Genomic DNA, 17,467 nt, shown 5'->3' with positions numbered 1-17,467 from the left:
ACAACTCTTCCTCCCTCTCCCTCCCTCTCCTTCCCCTCTAACTCTCACTCTCTACGAATATCCCTCTCCATCCTCAAAAACTCTCCTTTCCTCTCCCTCTCCTTTTCCCCTCACCCTCTCCCTCTATCCCCTTTCCTCGACAACTCTCCCTCCCTCTACTTTCCTCTCCCTCTCCCCTCACCCTCTCCCAAATTCCCTCCCCTCAAAAAATTTCCCTCCCTTTCCTCCTCTTTCCCCTCTCCCTCTCCTTCCCCTCTCCCTCTCCTTCTCCTGCCCTCACTCTCTCCCTATATCCCTCCCATTCCTCAAAAACTCTCCTCTCCTTTCCTCTCCCTCTCCTCCTCTTCCCCTCACCCTCTCCCAAAATCCCTATCTCTTCCTCAACAACTCTCCCTCCCTCTCCCTTTCCCCCTCCTTCCCCTCCCCACCCTCACCCCATTACTCCCCCTTCCTCGAAAACTCTCCCTCACTCTCCTTTCCTCTCCCTCTCCTTTCCCTCTCCTCCTCTTCCCCTCACCCTCAGCCTATATCGCTCCCCCTTCCTCACCAACTCTCCCTCTCTCCTTTCCTCTCCCTCTCCATCTCTTATCGCTCTCCTTCTCCTCTTACCCTCACACTCTTCCCTATATCCTTCCCCATTCCTTGACAAGTCTCCCTCCCTCTCCATCTCCTTCCTCTCTCCCTCTCTTTCTTCTCACCCTCCCACTATCCCTCCCCTTCCTCGACAACTCTCCCTCCCTCTCCCATTCCTTCCACTTTCCATCCTCTTCTCCTCCCCCACTCTCTCCCTATATCCCTCCCCCTTCCTCGATAACTCTCCCTCCCTCCCTCTCCTTCCCTTCCCCTCACAATCTCCCTATAACCCTCTGCCTTCCTTGACAACTATCCCTCATCCTCTTTCCCTTCTCCTTCTCCTTCCCCTCACCCTCTCCCTATATTCCTTACCCTTCCTCGACAACTCTCCCTCCTTTCCTCTTCCTCTCTTTCCCCTATCCATCTACTTCTCCTCTTCCCCACACCCACTTCCCCTATCCCTTCCCTTCTTTGACAACTCTCCCTGCCTCTCCCTCTCCTCTTCCCCTCTAACCCACCCCCTTCTTCGACAAGTCTACCTCCCACTCCATTCTTCTCTCTCTCCTTCCCCTCTCTTATGCCCCTCACCCTCTCCCTATATTCCTCCCCCTTCCTTTACAACTCTCCCTCCCTATCCTTTTCTCTCCCTCTCCTTCTCCACTTCCTCTCCTTCTCCTCAAACTCTCCCTGTATCCTTCCCCCCTTCCTCGACATTTCTTCCTCTCTCTTCTTCCCCTTTCCCTCTCCTCCTCTTCCACTTACCCTCTCTCCCTCTATCCCACTGCCTTCCTTGACAACTCTCCCTCCCTCTCCTTCCCCACTCTCTCTTTTTCCTCTTCCCTTCACCCTCTCACTATATCCCTCCCCCTTCCTCGACAACACTCCCTCCCTCTCTTTTCCTCTCCATCTCCTTCCCCTCTCCCTCCTCTTCCCCTCTCCCTCCCCTGAGTGAGGTGCTGGATTTGGGAGGGGGGGAGGTCAAATGCATGGGAAAGACTACAATATATCTTTTCTAGCATTGATGAAGAGAAGGATTTTGAGCTGAGCGCTCTCTGCTCCCTGAAAGAGACAACATGGTGGAGAGGATGGTAAAGAAACATCCAGCCTGCTGGATTTCTTGATTTGGGGCACTGAGTGTAAAAGTTGGTGAGTCAAGTTACAGCTGTATAAAATTTTGGTTTGCCGCATTTGGAATATTACGTAGTGTTCTGGTCCCTGAATTCACGGAAGGATGTCGAAGATCTTGTAGACCTCTATCACGTCTCCTCTAATCCTTCTACACTCCAGCTCTGCGAACCTTGCCTCATGAGAATTGTTTCCCAATCCAGGCAGCATCCTGGTAAATCTCCTCTGTCCCCTCTCCTTCCTATAATGAGGTGACCAGAACTGAACATAATATTCTAAGTGAGTCATACCAAAGATTTATAGATTTGCAACATGACCACTCTACTCCTGAATTCAAACCCCCTATGAAGGAATCACAGCACACCATAATCCTTGTTCACTCTCCTATCAAACTGTGCGGCAACCTTGAGAAATGTGTAGATTTGCAACCTAAGGTTCCTCTGTTCATCCACACTCTTAAGTAACCGACCATTAACTCTGGACTCAGCCTTCTGGTTTGTCCTTCCAAAATGCATCAACTCTCACTTATCTGGATTGAAATCCATCTACCACTTTTCTGCCTAACTCTGCAACCCACCTTCATCATTTTGTAACCTTCAACAGCCTTCATCTCCATCCACAACTCCTCCAAACCAACCTCCGTGACTTCCGCAAACTTACTGACCTATCCATCCGCCTCTTCATCCAGGTGACATGAAAATCACAAAGACTAGGGGTCGCAGAACAGATCCCTGCAGCACCAACCTCCAGGCAGAATACTTTCTTTCCACTACGACTCTCTGCTTTCTTCCGACATGACAGCTTTTATTTCATGCAGGTAATTTTTCGCTCATCTCATGACTCATGACTTTCTGAAGGAGTCTCCTGTGACTGACCTTGTCAGATGCCTTGCTAAAATCCTCGTAGACCACATCTATTACCCTACCCTCATTAATTTCTTTTGTAACCTCCTCCAAAGACTGAGTTAGATTTGTGAGGCCCAAGCTTGCCTTCACAAAGACATGCTGACTATCCTTGAGTAGAGTGTATTTCTCCAGATCTTCATAGATCCCATCCTTAAGAATCCCTTCCATTAGTTTACTCACCAATAATGTAAGACTAACCCTAATTCCCAAGATTCTCCCTATTACCTTTTTTAAACAAGGGGACTCCATTTACCATTCTCCAATCCACCCGAGTCGCGCTGCTGTCTATCTCCCTCCTTGCCCACGTGAGTGGTGCTGCTGTCTCACCCCCCCCCCCACACATCTGGGTCACGCTGCTGCCTCTCCAACCCACCCCCCCCACCCCTTCACCAAGGGTCGATATCGACTACTTTGGAGACCCCTAATATGTTATTTAAAGTAACTTAATGTCACTTTATTCGATTCAGCAAAGAGTGGGGCAGGGAGGCAAGGTTAGGGGGGCTTTACTAAAGCTCTGCCTGGAGTGGTAGTTAATCCGCCACAGTTGACATGGCGTTGCAGTCGTGCTCCAATCTTCAAATATGCCTGGATGCAGCAGGCATGGATAATTGCCGATGATTTGCCACAACCCATTTTTTATACACTTGTGGATGCATGAAACTATGCACCAGCTTTGATCTTTTTCAAACTTCGAACATGCGAGGCAGGAGCTTTAATAGTAAGAACCCATTTACTTGTTTCAGATGGTGAAGAGAAGCAACATCCACGTCATTCTGTGCATTTCTAAATGGCACATTGGGGAAGTAGTGAAATCAAATTGCATGAGTGGATGCAATTGGTTTGGATGAGACCTTAAACCACATCCTATATGGTTTTTAAAGAACATACAAGATTCTATCGTACAATAGATACGATAGTCGGTTCGAGCAGCGAGTCGGAGGAGATGGAGACCAGAGTTTGGGCAGTGTTCGGAGGAGGAGCGAGTTGAGAGTGACAGGTTTAATTGGTCAAGGCCAATAAAAGGAGGGAAAGGCAAAGGAGAAACCAGAGAGGAGTGGCCCAATGAGAGAGTGGCCTGGTGAAAGAGTGGGGCTTCGAGGCTTTGGCTCGAGAGGCTTCACCGTGTAGGGGCTGAGGTCGAGTATCTAGATTAAGGTAAGACTATATTTTTTTGTTATTTTCTCTTTTTAAGGTGAGGGGGAGAGAGAAGGGTTGAGTGTGAGAGCAGTTTGCTCTTTTCAGTGTCAGATGTGAAAGGTCCTGGAGTCTTCGACCTCCTGGACATCCACAATTGCACTAGGTGTACTGAGCTGCAGTGTCTCAGGGACCGTGTTAGGGAATTGGAGCTGCAGCTCAATGACCTCGACCTGGTCAGTGAGAGTGAGGCCGTCATAGATAGGAGCTATAGCCAGGTGGTCTCAACAGGGCCACAGGAGGAGGATCAGTGGATTACAGTGAGGAGAGGGAAAAGGGAAGAGACAGATACAGGAGGGGGCCCCTGTGACTGAAGCACTCAACAAATGGTACTCCTCCTTGAGGAACATTCAGGCTGGGGAAGGAATCAGTGGCTGTATCTCTGGCATAAGGTCGGCCTCTGTTGCCCAAAAGGGTAGGGAAAGGAAGAGGAGGGTAATAGTTATAGGGGATTCGATGGTCAGGAGGACAATTTGTGGATTCTGTGGATACGATTAAGGAAACAGATTGGTAGTTTGTCTCCCTGGTGCCAGGGTCTGGGATGTAACTTCTTGTGTCATTTCAGAACAAGTTGGATAGCTGCATGGATGTGAGGGGATTGGAGGGATACGGACAGGGAGTGGGTAAGTGGGGCTAGAGGAGCTCACTTAAATCGGTTTGGACTCGAGGGGCCGAGAAGTCCTGTATCCGGACTGTAATTGTCCCAGCCAAGATTTATCTTGCAATCAACATCATTAGGGACCAGCATCATTGCTATTAGGGACCAGTTATGTGAGCAAAATAGCAATGTTTCTCAACTAGGTCTACGACCCTGCTTCATCAATCCAGAAATAAAACATTTCCAAAATCGCAGTGGTGAGAAGTGCCAGGTAAAAGTAAACCTTCGAGATCTTCCACTTGGACATTTGTCCGTTCCAATGTCCTCTTCTGCTCTGATGTTTCCTCACGCAAAAGCTGGAATCTCTGTTCGATGGTAGCTAAAATGAACACAAGGTTCTGTTACACATACATTTAAAAGTGTCTTCAAAGATTTACCACAAGGTTCCGGTGTTTTCATCCCAACAAACACATTTTTTGTTTTGGAGAAAGGAGAACTGTGGGTTTAGTAATATTTAAAGCAATGCAGAACAGAAGATGACGAGCAACAAGTAGGGGCAAAAATGTGAGCAAGGAATGAAAAAAGTTTGGAGGGAATCAGCGTGAAATAGCAGATGAGTGAAATGAGGAACAGTGAAAAGGAAGGGACATTTGCAAAAGGAAATGGAGAGAGAAAGAGAGGGACAGTTGTGCAACTCTTTGTTGAAAACATGTTGAATTCAAGGTCTTTTACTCATCGAGAGGAGCAGGTGAAGTGGGGGGGAGCTGGGGCCGTGGAGGAGCAGGAACAACAATCAAAGCTGAATAGAGAAGACTCTGAGAGCAGCTGCAACCGTTCTCACCAGAACTGTATCCCGCCCTTCGGGTGCTCAGATGCATGGATCTTCAGTGCCCTCCCAGCACAGCATGAGAAATCCCCTCTCATTGGGGAGTCTTTGAGACATCACAGCCCTAAACACTTCCTTGGCTGCATGTTTGCCAGATGTTCACACTTGGTAAATGGCCGCTGCTTAACCTTCTACCATTTCTACATACCCTCTATTTCTAGTAATAACTGATCAACAAGACAAACACACTCTTCAGAAAATATAGAATTTCTGAGATTTAGGAAAGAAAACAAAAATGTAGAAAAATAAATGAGCTGATAGAGCATCTGGAAAAAAGAAAAGCAACATTAACATTTCGATGGAGCTCGTGACTTCACCGTCATGCTGGCATATTGTAACATTTGTTTCCTATTTCCAGTCTTGTTTCTATGATTGGAAGATATCTGGTTTCCAATCATTCAATCTCCTCTTCAATTGATGAGCCACGGACAAGTATGCATGACTGGAGCCTGGCTGCTTTATTAAATAATCGCAGAGCATCACTTTCAACGAATTCACTGTAAGAATTCCCATTTGCCGTCATTTTCATTTCCAAGGCTCCAAATATGGTTCTTAATTCAGTACCTTTAATGCAACAATTTTATAAGACCCAACACTTCTAAGATGCACCACTTGAGCAGAAATTTCATTCAATAAACACACATTTTGCAATACTATTGTGATTCTGGCCTACGAGTCTGAATCACTGACCACAATTCACTGGAGAAAGTTCTATTGAACTTTCTTAAATACTGCATTTTATTCAAACATTTATTGAAGTGTGCACAGTTCTTTAGTAAATGGTCTTTCCATTAATTTTAGAGTTTTCAGAGCTTTTTATGAAATGATAGCCTATTTATGACGTGCTAGGTAAAGATGATTCAACATTTGAAATCCAATCAATTGCAAGAAATATTTTAGAATAGTTCAAAGAGGTTGGTGGGTCCCCACTGGTAATTTGCACATTTTGAAAATGTCTAATTTTCCAGCTGGAAGCATCACTTGTATTTGTTGGAATTAGAGAACCATTTTTTGATCTAAGCAGCAAATGTTGAAATGGTACCTGTGGTCTTTCGAAGCTGGAGTACATTTGGAACAACGTCAATGCTCAAGGACAGCAGGCACTTTGCTGCCTCCTGTAACTTTTCGACACCATCTTCATGTTCAGAAATTTCTCCCTGAAGGACCTGTGATTTCAAAATGACACAATGACTCATTCACAATAAAATTAATATTTCTTTCTGTATATCTTAGATTCGCCGATACTTTGGTTAATTTCGATATTGTCTTGGGGTCAATGAGATAAACAGCCTGTGAAGACGATTCTATAAATTATCATAAATACCAACAACTCTCTGCCCTGCTTTGGGGTGAGGAGGCGAACATTTTCAAGGACCCAATAACCACAGGATATTGGAATTTTCTCAAACAACCAGCTCAAACTTTCTATTGATCATTACTCATTACTCATTAATGCTTCGAGGTATTTAATACGCCTGATGTTTGAGCATTTTCTGATTCTGTTGAGCTCATCATCTTTATCTTGTCTACATCTCTTGACCGGCCCTGAAGTCCCCTTGCAAACCATCAAGGTCACAAGAAAATATTTAAAAATGTTCTGATGCTTAGATATACATCAGCATTGATAAAATAATGCTGAAGAACTCATTTGGCTTTTCACCACTAATGGACATAGATTTGGCTGCAGAGGGTTATTCTGCATTATCGCTTTTCGGCCTGTCCGTCTACTTTTACTCCGGATGACCCCTCTCCCCAATCCATCATCCTTCAAAAGTAAATATGTGTTCTCCCTCAGCAATCTGACCCATTTGCAACTCCTATTCCCACGAGCACTTAATGGACCACAGCTTTTCTCTTTTATTTTTTAATTTTTTTTATTTTTCACACCCTAAATCACATTAGCCATGATATACACTATTTCTTTTTCACACATATACAGTGACTTTTTCTCCCCCCCCCTCCTCCCAAGCCACCCCCCCACCCCCCCCCTCATCCATTTTAGGTATACAATCTAGGTTGCATTAAGCCAGTCAGACAATGTTGTCATTCAACAAAAATACACCAGAAATTCTACTGAGTCCATTCTTTTCTTTCCTTCTCCTTCCATCAACTTAGGTAATGTTTGTCCCCGGTAGGTTCTCACTATTGTATTTAATGTAAGGCTCCTATACTTGTTCGAATATTTCAATATTATTTCTTAACCTATATGTTATTTTTTCTAATGGAATACATTTATTCATTTAAATTTAGTAGTTTCTTCCTTTTAATTTGGTTATGTATTCCATTAATATTTAAAGTCATATAGTTCAGCGTAGCCCTTTTATATTTTGTTTATCTTCTCTTTCCGTTTTTCCATCATTACCTTTCCTCCTTTTCCATTTCTGTTTTCTTATTTTCAACTCTTTATAAGACAACATTCCTACAACATCCAACATTTTCCTTATTCTCCTATTTCTATCTTATTTATCCCCAATCTCCCCTTCCCCTCCTGAGTTGTCCTTTATCCCTTGTCGGACAACCACATCTCCCCTCTCCATTTGGATTTGCGAATCCACTCGCAAGCGTCAACTGATTTTGCAGTGACCGCTATTTCCCCCCACCCCGCCCCCCCCAGAAAAGATTTCACTTTTCATATGTCACAAAGGTCACTCTTTTAATTCCCTCCTTATTCTCTCTATTCCATTACCTTCCCTTATTAATTCTTGTCTATACTATCTATATTTTCCTCTAAGTACAGATACATTCACGTATGCACATTGTCTCTATTCACTCTTATACCTCTTTACCCGCATACATATCAATCGTGATCATTTTTACTCTCATTACCCGTCTTCATCCCTCAGTCTATTTTTGTCTTTACCCACATACATATCAATCGTGATCATTTTTACTCTCATTACCCGTCTTCCTCCCTCAGTCTATTTTTGTAATTGTTCTGCAAATTTTCGTGCTTCTTCTGGATCCGAGAATAGTCTGTTTTGTTGTCCTGGAATAAATATTTTCAATACCTCTGGATGCTTTAGTATAAATTTATACCCTTTCTTCCATAAAATCGTCTTTGCTGTATTGAACTCTTTTCTCTTCTTTAGGAGTTCAAAACTTATATCTGGATAAATGAAGATTTTTTGCCCTTTATACTCCAGTGGTTTGTTGCCCTCTCTTACTTTTTCCATTGTCTTCTCCAGTACCTTTTCTCTTGTAGTATATCTTAGGAATTTTACTACAATAGATCTTGGTTTTTGTTGTGGTTGTGGTTTAGAGGCCAATACTCTATGTGCCCTTTCTATTTCCATTTCTTGCTGTAGTTCTGGACATCCTAGGGTCTTAGGGATCCACTCTTTTATAAACTCCCTCATATTCTTGCCTTCTTCATCTTCCTTAAGGCCCACTATCTTTATGTTATTTCTTCTGTTATAATTTTCCATTGTATCTATTTTTTGAGCTAGTAGTTCTTGTGTCTCTTTAGTTTTTTTATTAGATTCCTCCAATTTCTTTTTTAAGTCTTCTACCTCCATTTCTGCTGCTACTGCCCGCTCTTCCATCTTGTCCATTTTCTTTCCCATTTCTGTTAAGGTCATCTCTATTTTATTCATTTTCTCTTCTGTGTTGTTTATTCTTTTTCTTAAATCATTAAATTCCTGTGTTTGCCATTCTTTAAATGACTCCATGTATCCTTTAATAAGAGAAAGTACCTTCTTTATCTTGCCTTTCTTTTCTTCTTCTATTTCACTGTACTCTCCCTCTTCCTCTTCTTCTTCCTCTGGGTTGGCCATCTGTTGTTTCTTTTTTGCCCTTTCCTTTTCTTTCTTGTTTCTATTGTCTTCTGTGGTCTCTTCTTGCTGCAGGTGTTCTGCAGCTGTCGTTGCCGGCTGTGGAGATCGACACCCCAGCTGGTCCCCCCTCCCGTCGGTGTGTTTTTTTCATTCGCATCGCGCATGCGCACTTTTACTCGGCTCAGCGAGCCATTTTTGTAGTCCATTATTTACCGACCTGAGGGAGCGAGTTTCTCTCTCCGCAGCGGGCCTCTTCGGACAGGTAAGGCCTTCACCTTTTTCCTCCTTTGTCTTCTCTTCCTCTCTTCTTACCGTTGCTTTCAATTTTTCTTTTTTAGTCGCCATCTTCTTTCCACCTTTATACTCACTTTTCTGTAACTTTTATTTCTGTTCCTTTGTGTTTTCCTTTGTTTTTCCCGACTTTTCTGGAGAGGGCTGGAGTTCACCGTCCGGCTACTACTCCATCACGTGACTCCTCTCGACCACAGCTTTTCTCCATGACCATCAATCCCAGGCCATTTACTGCAATAAATGGTCCGACTTTTCTCTGACTGCATGAGCAGAAAAGCCCTCCACTTCAAAAAAGCAAAACTGGAACTAGTGATTTGTCTTTCTGATTCAAATTCCAATTCCTCAAACATCAACTCCAGTCAACATGATGCCATTAGTTTAGTTAATGATGGAGAAGGATAGGTCTGGGACTCGGATTGAGGTTCTAAATTGCAGAAAGGCCAATTTTGAGGAAATGAGAAAGGATTGAGAAGGTGTTGACCTGGAAAAGTATATGCGGGGTCAGTGGAAGACCTACAAAGGTGAAATTTGGAAAGTACAGACTTTGCATGTTCCTGTCAAGATTAACAGGCTTAGGAATCATTTGGAAGTAGAGAGGTGTGCAGCAGGTATAGACATCACAGAGCAAATGAGGTGCTTGAAGAGTATAGAAAATGCAAGAAAAATCCTCAATGAAGTTATCCTCAATGAAGATAGAAAGGCTATCTGGTTGATAATGCGGTAAATTGGATCAGCAAGTTTGCAGGTGACACTAGGATTGGAGGTGTTGTGGACAGCAAAGAAGGTTTTCAAAGCTTGCAGAGGGATCTGGACCTGTTGGAAACATGGGCTGAAAAATGGAAGATAGAATTTAATGCAGATGAGTGTGAGGTGTTGCATTTTGGAAGGACAAGCCAAGAAAGGACATACATGGTAACCAGTCGGGCAGTGAGGAGTACGATAGAACAGAGGGATCTGGGAATACAGACACCTCATTCTCTGAAAATGGTGTCACATGTGGATAGGGTTGCAAAGAGAACTTTTGGCACATTGTCCTTGATCAATCAAAGGATAAAGTCTAATTTTCATTGGTGAGACCCAATTTGGATTATTGTGTGCAGTTTGGATCACCTAACTGCAGGAAGGATGGCAATTGTGCAGAGATTGACTTGGATGTGGCCTGGACGTCAGGAGCAGAGTTGTAGGAAAAGGTTAAACAGGTTATGATTTTATTCCCTGGAGTGTAGAATGAGGGAAGAATTGAGAGAGAGATTTAAAATGATGTGGAGGACAGAGTAAATATAGGTAGGCTTGTTCCACTGAGAGCAAGTGAAATACAAACCAGAGGACATGGGGTAAGGGTGAAGGGGATAAATTTAGGGGGAACATGAGGGAGAACGTCTTCACACAGAGTGAAGAGGTGGGAGAGTGGAACAAGCTGTCCGTTGAAGTGGTGACTGTGGGCTCAATTTTTAATTTGAAAAGAATTTGGACTGGTACATGGATGGGAGAGGTATGGAGGGCTATGGACTGGGTGTGTCAGAGGGCCTCGGCAGAAAAAGGGTTCGGAACAGACAAGAAAGGCCAAAGGGGCCTGTTTCTGTTCTGTAATATTGTAAGGTTCTATGGTTCGAATACTTCTTTGGAATAAATCAATCTCTGCCACTTTGCAAACAAATCTTACCTCCAAATGTGCTCCAAATCACCACTTTCCTCCCACCTCCCTTCCCCTGTTCCTGAAACCCCCATCTATGGAGTTATCGTCTCTGCACCTGATGATCCCATTAATGATTTGCTGAGATTTTTTGCTCTGCTGTTATAATCTTGGAGGTCATCCAAAATTCTGCCACCATATCCTTAGTCACCAGGCCCCCATTAAACATGGATAAGGTCTGAGGAAACCCATACTGAAAATAGACACACAATGAGAGCAGAACTGTTTGGCTTCTTTGTTACAGTTTCCAATCTTGCCCCCACCATCTGGAAGCAAATTGGCTGTTGGATCTTCATCAGGCTCCCATTAAAACCTGATCAAGGTGGAATGAATGGAGCTCAACTTCCTATTTCAGGTGCCAAACTTACAACCTCCCATGTGGCCTTCACCACTGTTATTGGATGTGCACATTAACATTATTTCAAAGCATTAATTATTCTACTCGTAAATTAGATTAAGCAACATTACACAGTGATTTATGAAATAACAACTTTAATTTACCATGATATTTTCAAGTTCTTGCTGCAAGATTTCTGGATTAGAGATGGCCTCCAGCTGAACCATTCGTCTTTCTGTTTCAATTCTCTCTAGCCACAAACGCAGCTCATCTGCCTTCTCTTGCCATTGTTCAAACAACTTTTTGCCAAGACGGGATCCAAGTCCAATGCACTATAGAGTGAAAGAAATGAATGAGTATGTGGATTTTTAAAATGTACGATTTTGTGATGCTATCAAATATCGAGTGTCCAATCGATCCAAAATGAGTCAAGCGATACATTACTGGTCCATCACTTATGCCAACTATCATTTTTTTGTTCCCTGCATCAAGTTTTTTGAGGGTCACAGACAAAAAGGCAATGTTCACTTCTCACCAAAGGTGAAATGCCTGTTACCCTGCCGTACTGTTCCATTTTCTTATTATGTCAATAAATCTTTTAATTAATATTTTGAGTTTGCTTTCAAAATAAACTGATAGTCAGGAATATATCAGAAGCATTGAAAACCTTCACAAATTTAGTGTGTCAGTGAAGATTAGACAGAAATTCTTTTGGGGCTGGGCTTGTTCCAGCCGAACACGCTGCATTTCTGTTATGCCATTCAAGCCTCACCGTTGAGTTTAGGAATATTGAACCAGCGATGTGACCTTTGTGGATTGGACACATTACACCTTGTTCAGTGACAAATACACGTGGGAGGCCAGTCTGGAAAATCTTCGCCAATTATGATCTGTTCGACATTTGATTTTATTAAAAGGAAATGAGATCACGACTTATTTTCTGCAATGGTCTCTGTCCAACTTGAGTGAGTACGGCCACCAAGAGAGCTCCACAATACTGGAAAGATTTAATCATTGTTCCTGTTCTTCATGGGTATTATTAATAACAGCCGCAAACCTTTTCCAGAGCCACTCTTCTAAGACTAAAACTTACACAAGTTGCTCAGTCTATCAAAATGCTCTCAAGTTACTGATCTTAAGTAAAATTGGAGTTTAAATGCTATTAATCTAAAAAAAAAATGAAGATATGTCATACTTCTGATCGAAGTGTGTTTAAGCGAGCATCGGCGCTCTCAACCGTCTCCTCCACATGTTGGCTTATGGCATCAGGATCAATTTGGATCTTGTAGCTTTCAATTGCATTCCTGATTTCAAAGTGAAAGGCAGCATCGATGACACTTTTCCAAGATCGTCTGAGGTGTCTTAGATCCCCTTTGTGAAATTGAAGATCTTTGAAGAGGAATTGCTGCTTCTTAAGTTTGAATGTCAATGACGTGGAGTCAAATTCCCCAGCTTTAATCTTTGTTAGTTCCTTCTCCAAATGACTCATGAATGTTTCAAATTCATCGTGATCTGTTTAAAGGAATATAATGGTCAAATAGTTAAATGTTTTAAAGCATTCAAAATGGTCAAAAAATACCAGATTATATAGACTTTGATACATTGACAGGATCCTGTAATAATTACAAGTTGGGGTTATTCCAAACCACATGTAGCTTTCTGTTGTCTTACTTAGAATTCTTTTCAACTCTCAGTAAATAGTATTTTATAGTAATCTGGAAAATAAATGAATACTTTCTCTCACCTTTTCGGAACTTCTGCAATTCTAGATGCAGATCCTCAATCACGTTTAATTGAGAATCTGCACTTGATAAAGCGGATTCGTACTCCTCCATCAAGACATTCAAGATCTCCTGCAGTGCAACTTCCTCGTCTCGCAAAGGGTCCTGGACATTTTGTTCCAGGAAAGTCTGAGCTGCCTCTGTGGCCAAAACCAACTCTTGCTCTTTCCGGGACAACTTTTGGTGATGTTCCTAGAAAAGAAACAATCCTAGGTTCATTTTTATTGCTCCAAGTTGTCTTGGGGGAGGTAAGGTTTCTATTTATTGCATTTGCAATTGAAATAAAATATTCAGGTTTCCCAATTTATTAAAAATCAGGGTACCAAAACACCCTTAAATACACACAGGAAACGTATTTCAAGTCAAGAAACCTAAACGGTTTTATCCTTTCGGAGGTTTAATCAACTACCGTGATCTACAATTCTTTGCTTGTGTCAAAGGATGAATCCTGCTGAGATGGAATAGAATATATTCCATATTTAATTTGACTGACAAGAAAATAAATCCTCTCCTTCAGTATTTGTACACAGTCCCTTCCCCGTCAAACAGACTTACTTTAAACTTAAGCACATTAAACTTTTGTCATTTGAATGATCTCATCCTTATCTTTCCATTCAGGGATTTAATATTCTTTCATGATTTAAAAGAGAACACGTGAAATCTAACTAGAGTTGACTGTGATCTAGTCAGGAGAATGTGAACTAATTTGTAACTGTGTAAGAATACACCCTTCTCACTGTAGTAACTGTCGTGCACCACTGTGGGGTGGATGTCTATGTATATGAGTGTGTGAACAGTTTCAAGAGATGGTGGATCTTCTTGTCTTTTTTTCTTCACTGGTATCACTGTTTCCTTCACCCCAGACTTGCACATCTTCGCCCAGTGGTTTGCTATGCCGTAGGCTCCACATTCAGAACCATATGCGGGGCAATCATTTTGGTCACGGAGGGGTGTTGTCTGCTGCCCTTCCTACAGGTCCTGGGGGTGGCACTTTTCTGATTGTATTTTTTATAGCATCAACCCTTCCTTCACTTTGCTGTGGGTGGGTCTGCATTGATAGGGATTTCATTTGTGACCTCGTGGATTCGAAGACTCTGCCTGTTTCTATATCTTTGGCCAGTTTCAAGCTATCCTTCCCTATAAGAGACTTTTGCATTCAGGATGGGCATATTAGTGGATCAGCTAATCTTTCCTCTATATCCTTCCATCTGCATTTTGCAGCATTAGTTTTTGGTGTAGTAAGGAAGTTAGTAACAGTCTCATCAGTCTCTTACACAAAACCTTGAAATTCATTGCATTCAAGTCTAGGATTAGAGCTGAGTTCAAGGTGAGAAACAACCTTTGCAAATATCTGCTCTGGATCATTTTTCTCCACCCCGTAAGCTCTCAGCTATTAAATAAGTCACGGCCTGGCTCCCCTATCCAGACATGTATAGCACTAACCTTCTCCTCGCTGTTGCATTTTTAAAATAGCTTTTCACTGCTAAATTGTACATCTGCTGAAACGTTTTCAACGATTCAACAATATCTTCAGCCTCCCGTCCATCACTGGGTGAACTGCTGTTGCACCAGCCATTCATTTTCAGGTGTACTTTTTCTCTTCTTCCCCTTCAGATTTCAGTCACTTCCAATCCATTTTATAGTTTTATTCTTGTTCTCTCAGACCGACCACTGCCAACATGTTCTGTCTCCGTGTTACCTGGGAGGATTCTTAAATAACTTAGAGATGCAAGATTCAAATAACAGAAGGGAGTTTACTTACTGATGCCTTCTACCATCTCAGGAAACTGTTCACACTCATACTCATGTATAGGTGCCCCCCAGTAGTGCACGACGGTTACCACAGTGAGAAGGGTGTATTCCTAGGAAGTTACAAAAGAGTTCACATGATCCTAACGAGATAACACACCCGTCTCACTGTCGTAAATGTCGTGCACCAATGTGGGGTGCATGTCTATGTGAGTATGAACATTTCCTGGCATGGTGGAAGGCATCAATAAGTAAAATCTCTTCTGCTATTTGAATCTTGCATCTCTAAGAAGATGCAAGATTCAAATAGCAGAAGAGATTTTACTTCTGCTATTTAAGAAGCCTCCCACACAGAGACATAACAGTGACTTTATTGTATTTATCTTTACCATTTTGTTCAACATCCTTTGGACTTGACAAGACTTTATTCAAGTCGCCTTATTCCAAAACAAACCAGGTTGTCAAGCACACACAGGGCAATAATTTGCATACATGTTAAGCAATGCTTTACGAAAAGAAGATAACACCAATTGGTAAATGTTTAAAGATCTTTGCACTTTTTTAACGATGAAAATCTGACTTGAGCACTGCATATTAAGGAATGACAAACATGAAAATCTATCCCCATTTTAGTGAAAACATTCTGGGTAATTATCATTTTCACATTAGTACTTCAAGATGCAGGTGTCCCTGCCAGGGCCCAAACTGATTAGTTCTGCCTCACTGCCGGCAATGTCATCATGGACCACCTTCTTGAATAGCTGTCATGCTACTTGTCAAGGTCTTTCTACAAAGTTGTAAGGTTGGGAGTTCTGAATTTAGCCCCTGAGAAGGGATAGGAGTGTGGAGGGGAATCAGCAGGTAGTAATGTTCCTACAGACCTACCGCACGTCCCTGTCCATGTCAGGTGGCACCTCTTTGGACATATTCTTGGAGTCGAGTAGATGTCGTTCACTCCGTTGATAGGATACAGGACCACCTCAGTGGAGAGAATGAATGGAGGGCCAATCAAGCCAACTGCTTTGCTCTGCTGTTAGGGTCCTTGGGCCCTTTGGGAATTGTGCTCATCCAGTCAAGTGCGGAGCAAAGGTTCGCCACCTACTGCTTGACAGGTAGCCTCTGATCTGCTTTGGTAATTACAGTACTCAAAATGGCTGGTCTATGTTAGGACCACAGTGAGAAGGAGACCTGGAGTCATGTGACAACACCCAAATGAAGTACCATTATGCAGGTTATTGGTGAACAATGCCACTTTATGTCACAGTGTGTGGGCCACACTTTCCATCGGGCAGCTGATTATTAAAGTATGGCTCTGTCCTGCTTTTGGTAGATGGACCAGATACCAGAAGAATTTGCCACTTTGTCAGAAGGATGTCAGTGCATCAACTGTGACAAGAGGTGCAAAAAAATCTAGACTGAACTTCTTCAGTACTTCGAATGTGATGGAGTCTGGTCCTATTTGCACTTGGTGTTCCAAAGTAAAATAAATGGGGTGAAAGTGATTTCTGTGATGGTGTCGGAAGAACCTGATGGAACATGCTAGAAAGTGTCTTAACCCCAACTTTGTTATTCAGAAGCTGAGGACTACCTCCACTGAGAATGAGGAGACCCTTGGTCCCTCTTTTCCTGTTTACTGTTCATGATCCAGCCGGAAGGATGACAGAGCTCAAATTTCATCAGCGGTTAATTCTGTCTTTGGAATGTTATTTTTTTTTCTGCATTGCCTGCCCACTGTCCAATGTTGTAAGATTATCAGTCTGGCACTTCATGTGCATCTGCATTCCCTATTAAACCATGGTGATGACTTGTCTTGGTTGTAATGGGAGAACTAACGATGGTAAGTAACACTTTCCTGCTGCAAATGTTAAAGGCCCATCGTACCTTTTGGCCACTGTGATTCCAGCTGTCAATTTATTCTGAATCTATCCCATTTAGCACAATGGTGCTACCACACATCAGAATTGAGGGAGCCCCTGGAGAAACATGGGATGGATCTTTCTGCTCCTGCTGTCACCAACAGTTGCTTCAACAACAGGAAAATTGTGGTAGTGAGGGGTTGTAGCCTTACTCACTCTCTTTTCCAAACCAATCCCTAGATCTGCACAAGGATCTGGCCTGGTTGAGTGGACGAACAGTGACGTTGCTACGCCAGAATTCATTCCGGTGGTGTATGCTTCCTCAACCCTTTTTGGTTGTGAATAGCTTGCATGGCCCATTCAATGGGTTATAAAGAGTTAATCACATGAGTGGGTGCTGGAGTTACCAAAATAGGGGAGGAGGTTCTTCCCTTTACAACATCAATATCCACATTATATTAGAAAACTGCATTACTGAGGTGAAGAGATTTTGTTAAGAAGCTGCCATGGTGAGATTGTTAGTGAAGGGCCTCTGTGACCATCGTCAATCACTGCCCCTTCACTAGTAAGATAATCATATTCCCGTCATCTCTCATCACTTGCGTGACTGGGCCAGAGCAAAGAACAGAAAGTATGACTGAGTTAGAAAGAGGATCTGCTAGATCTTTGAATAGGATTGGGAGAAGATCGTCAAAATTCAATTCAA

General features: G+C 42.6%; 1 protein-coding gene across 3 annotated transcripts in view; it reads right to left on the bottom strand.

Moving 5' to 3' along the window:
* Nucleotides 1-17,467, bottom strand: part of LOC138750532 (microtubule-actin cross-linking factor 1-like) — a 28,806-nt gene that overhangs the window by 1,416 nt on the left and 9,923 nt on the right. For all 3 annotated transcript variants that reach the window (XM_069912621.1, XM_069912623.1, XM_069912624.1), the window contains exons 3-7: nt 13,120-13,348; nt 12,571-12,887; nt 11,540-11,707; nt 6,324-6,447; nt 4,679-4,774 (exon numbers count right to left, since the gene is read on the bottom strand). In XM_069912621.1, coding sequence (XP_069768722.1) covers nt 4,679-4,774; nt 6,324-6,447; nt 11,540-11,707; nt 12,571-12,887; nt 13,120-13,348 — 934 coding nt within the window. The remainder of the gene's footprint in view (nt 1-4,678; nt 4,775-6,323; nt 6,448-11,539; nt 11,708-12,570; nt 12,888-13,119; nt 13,349-17,467) is intronic.

The sequence above is a fragment of the Narcine bancroftii genome, unplaced genomic scaffold (genome assembly GCF_036971445.1).
Source record: "Narcine bancroftii isolate sNarBan1 unplaced genomic scaffold, sNarBan1.hap1 Scaffold_165, whole genome shotgun sequence".
Lineage (NCBI taxonomy): Eukaryota > Metazoa > Chordata > Chondrichthyes > Torpediniformes > Narcinidae > Narcine > Narcine bancroftii.
This window is presented reverse-complemented; position numbering and strand designations above follow the sequence as displayed.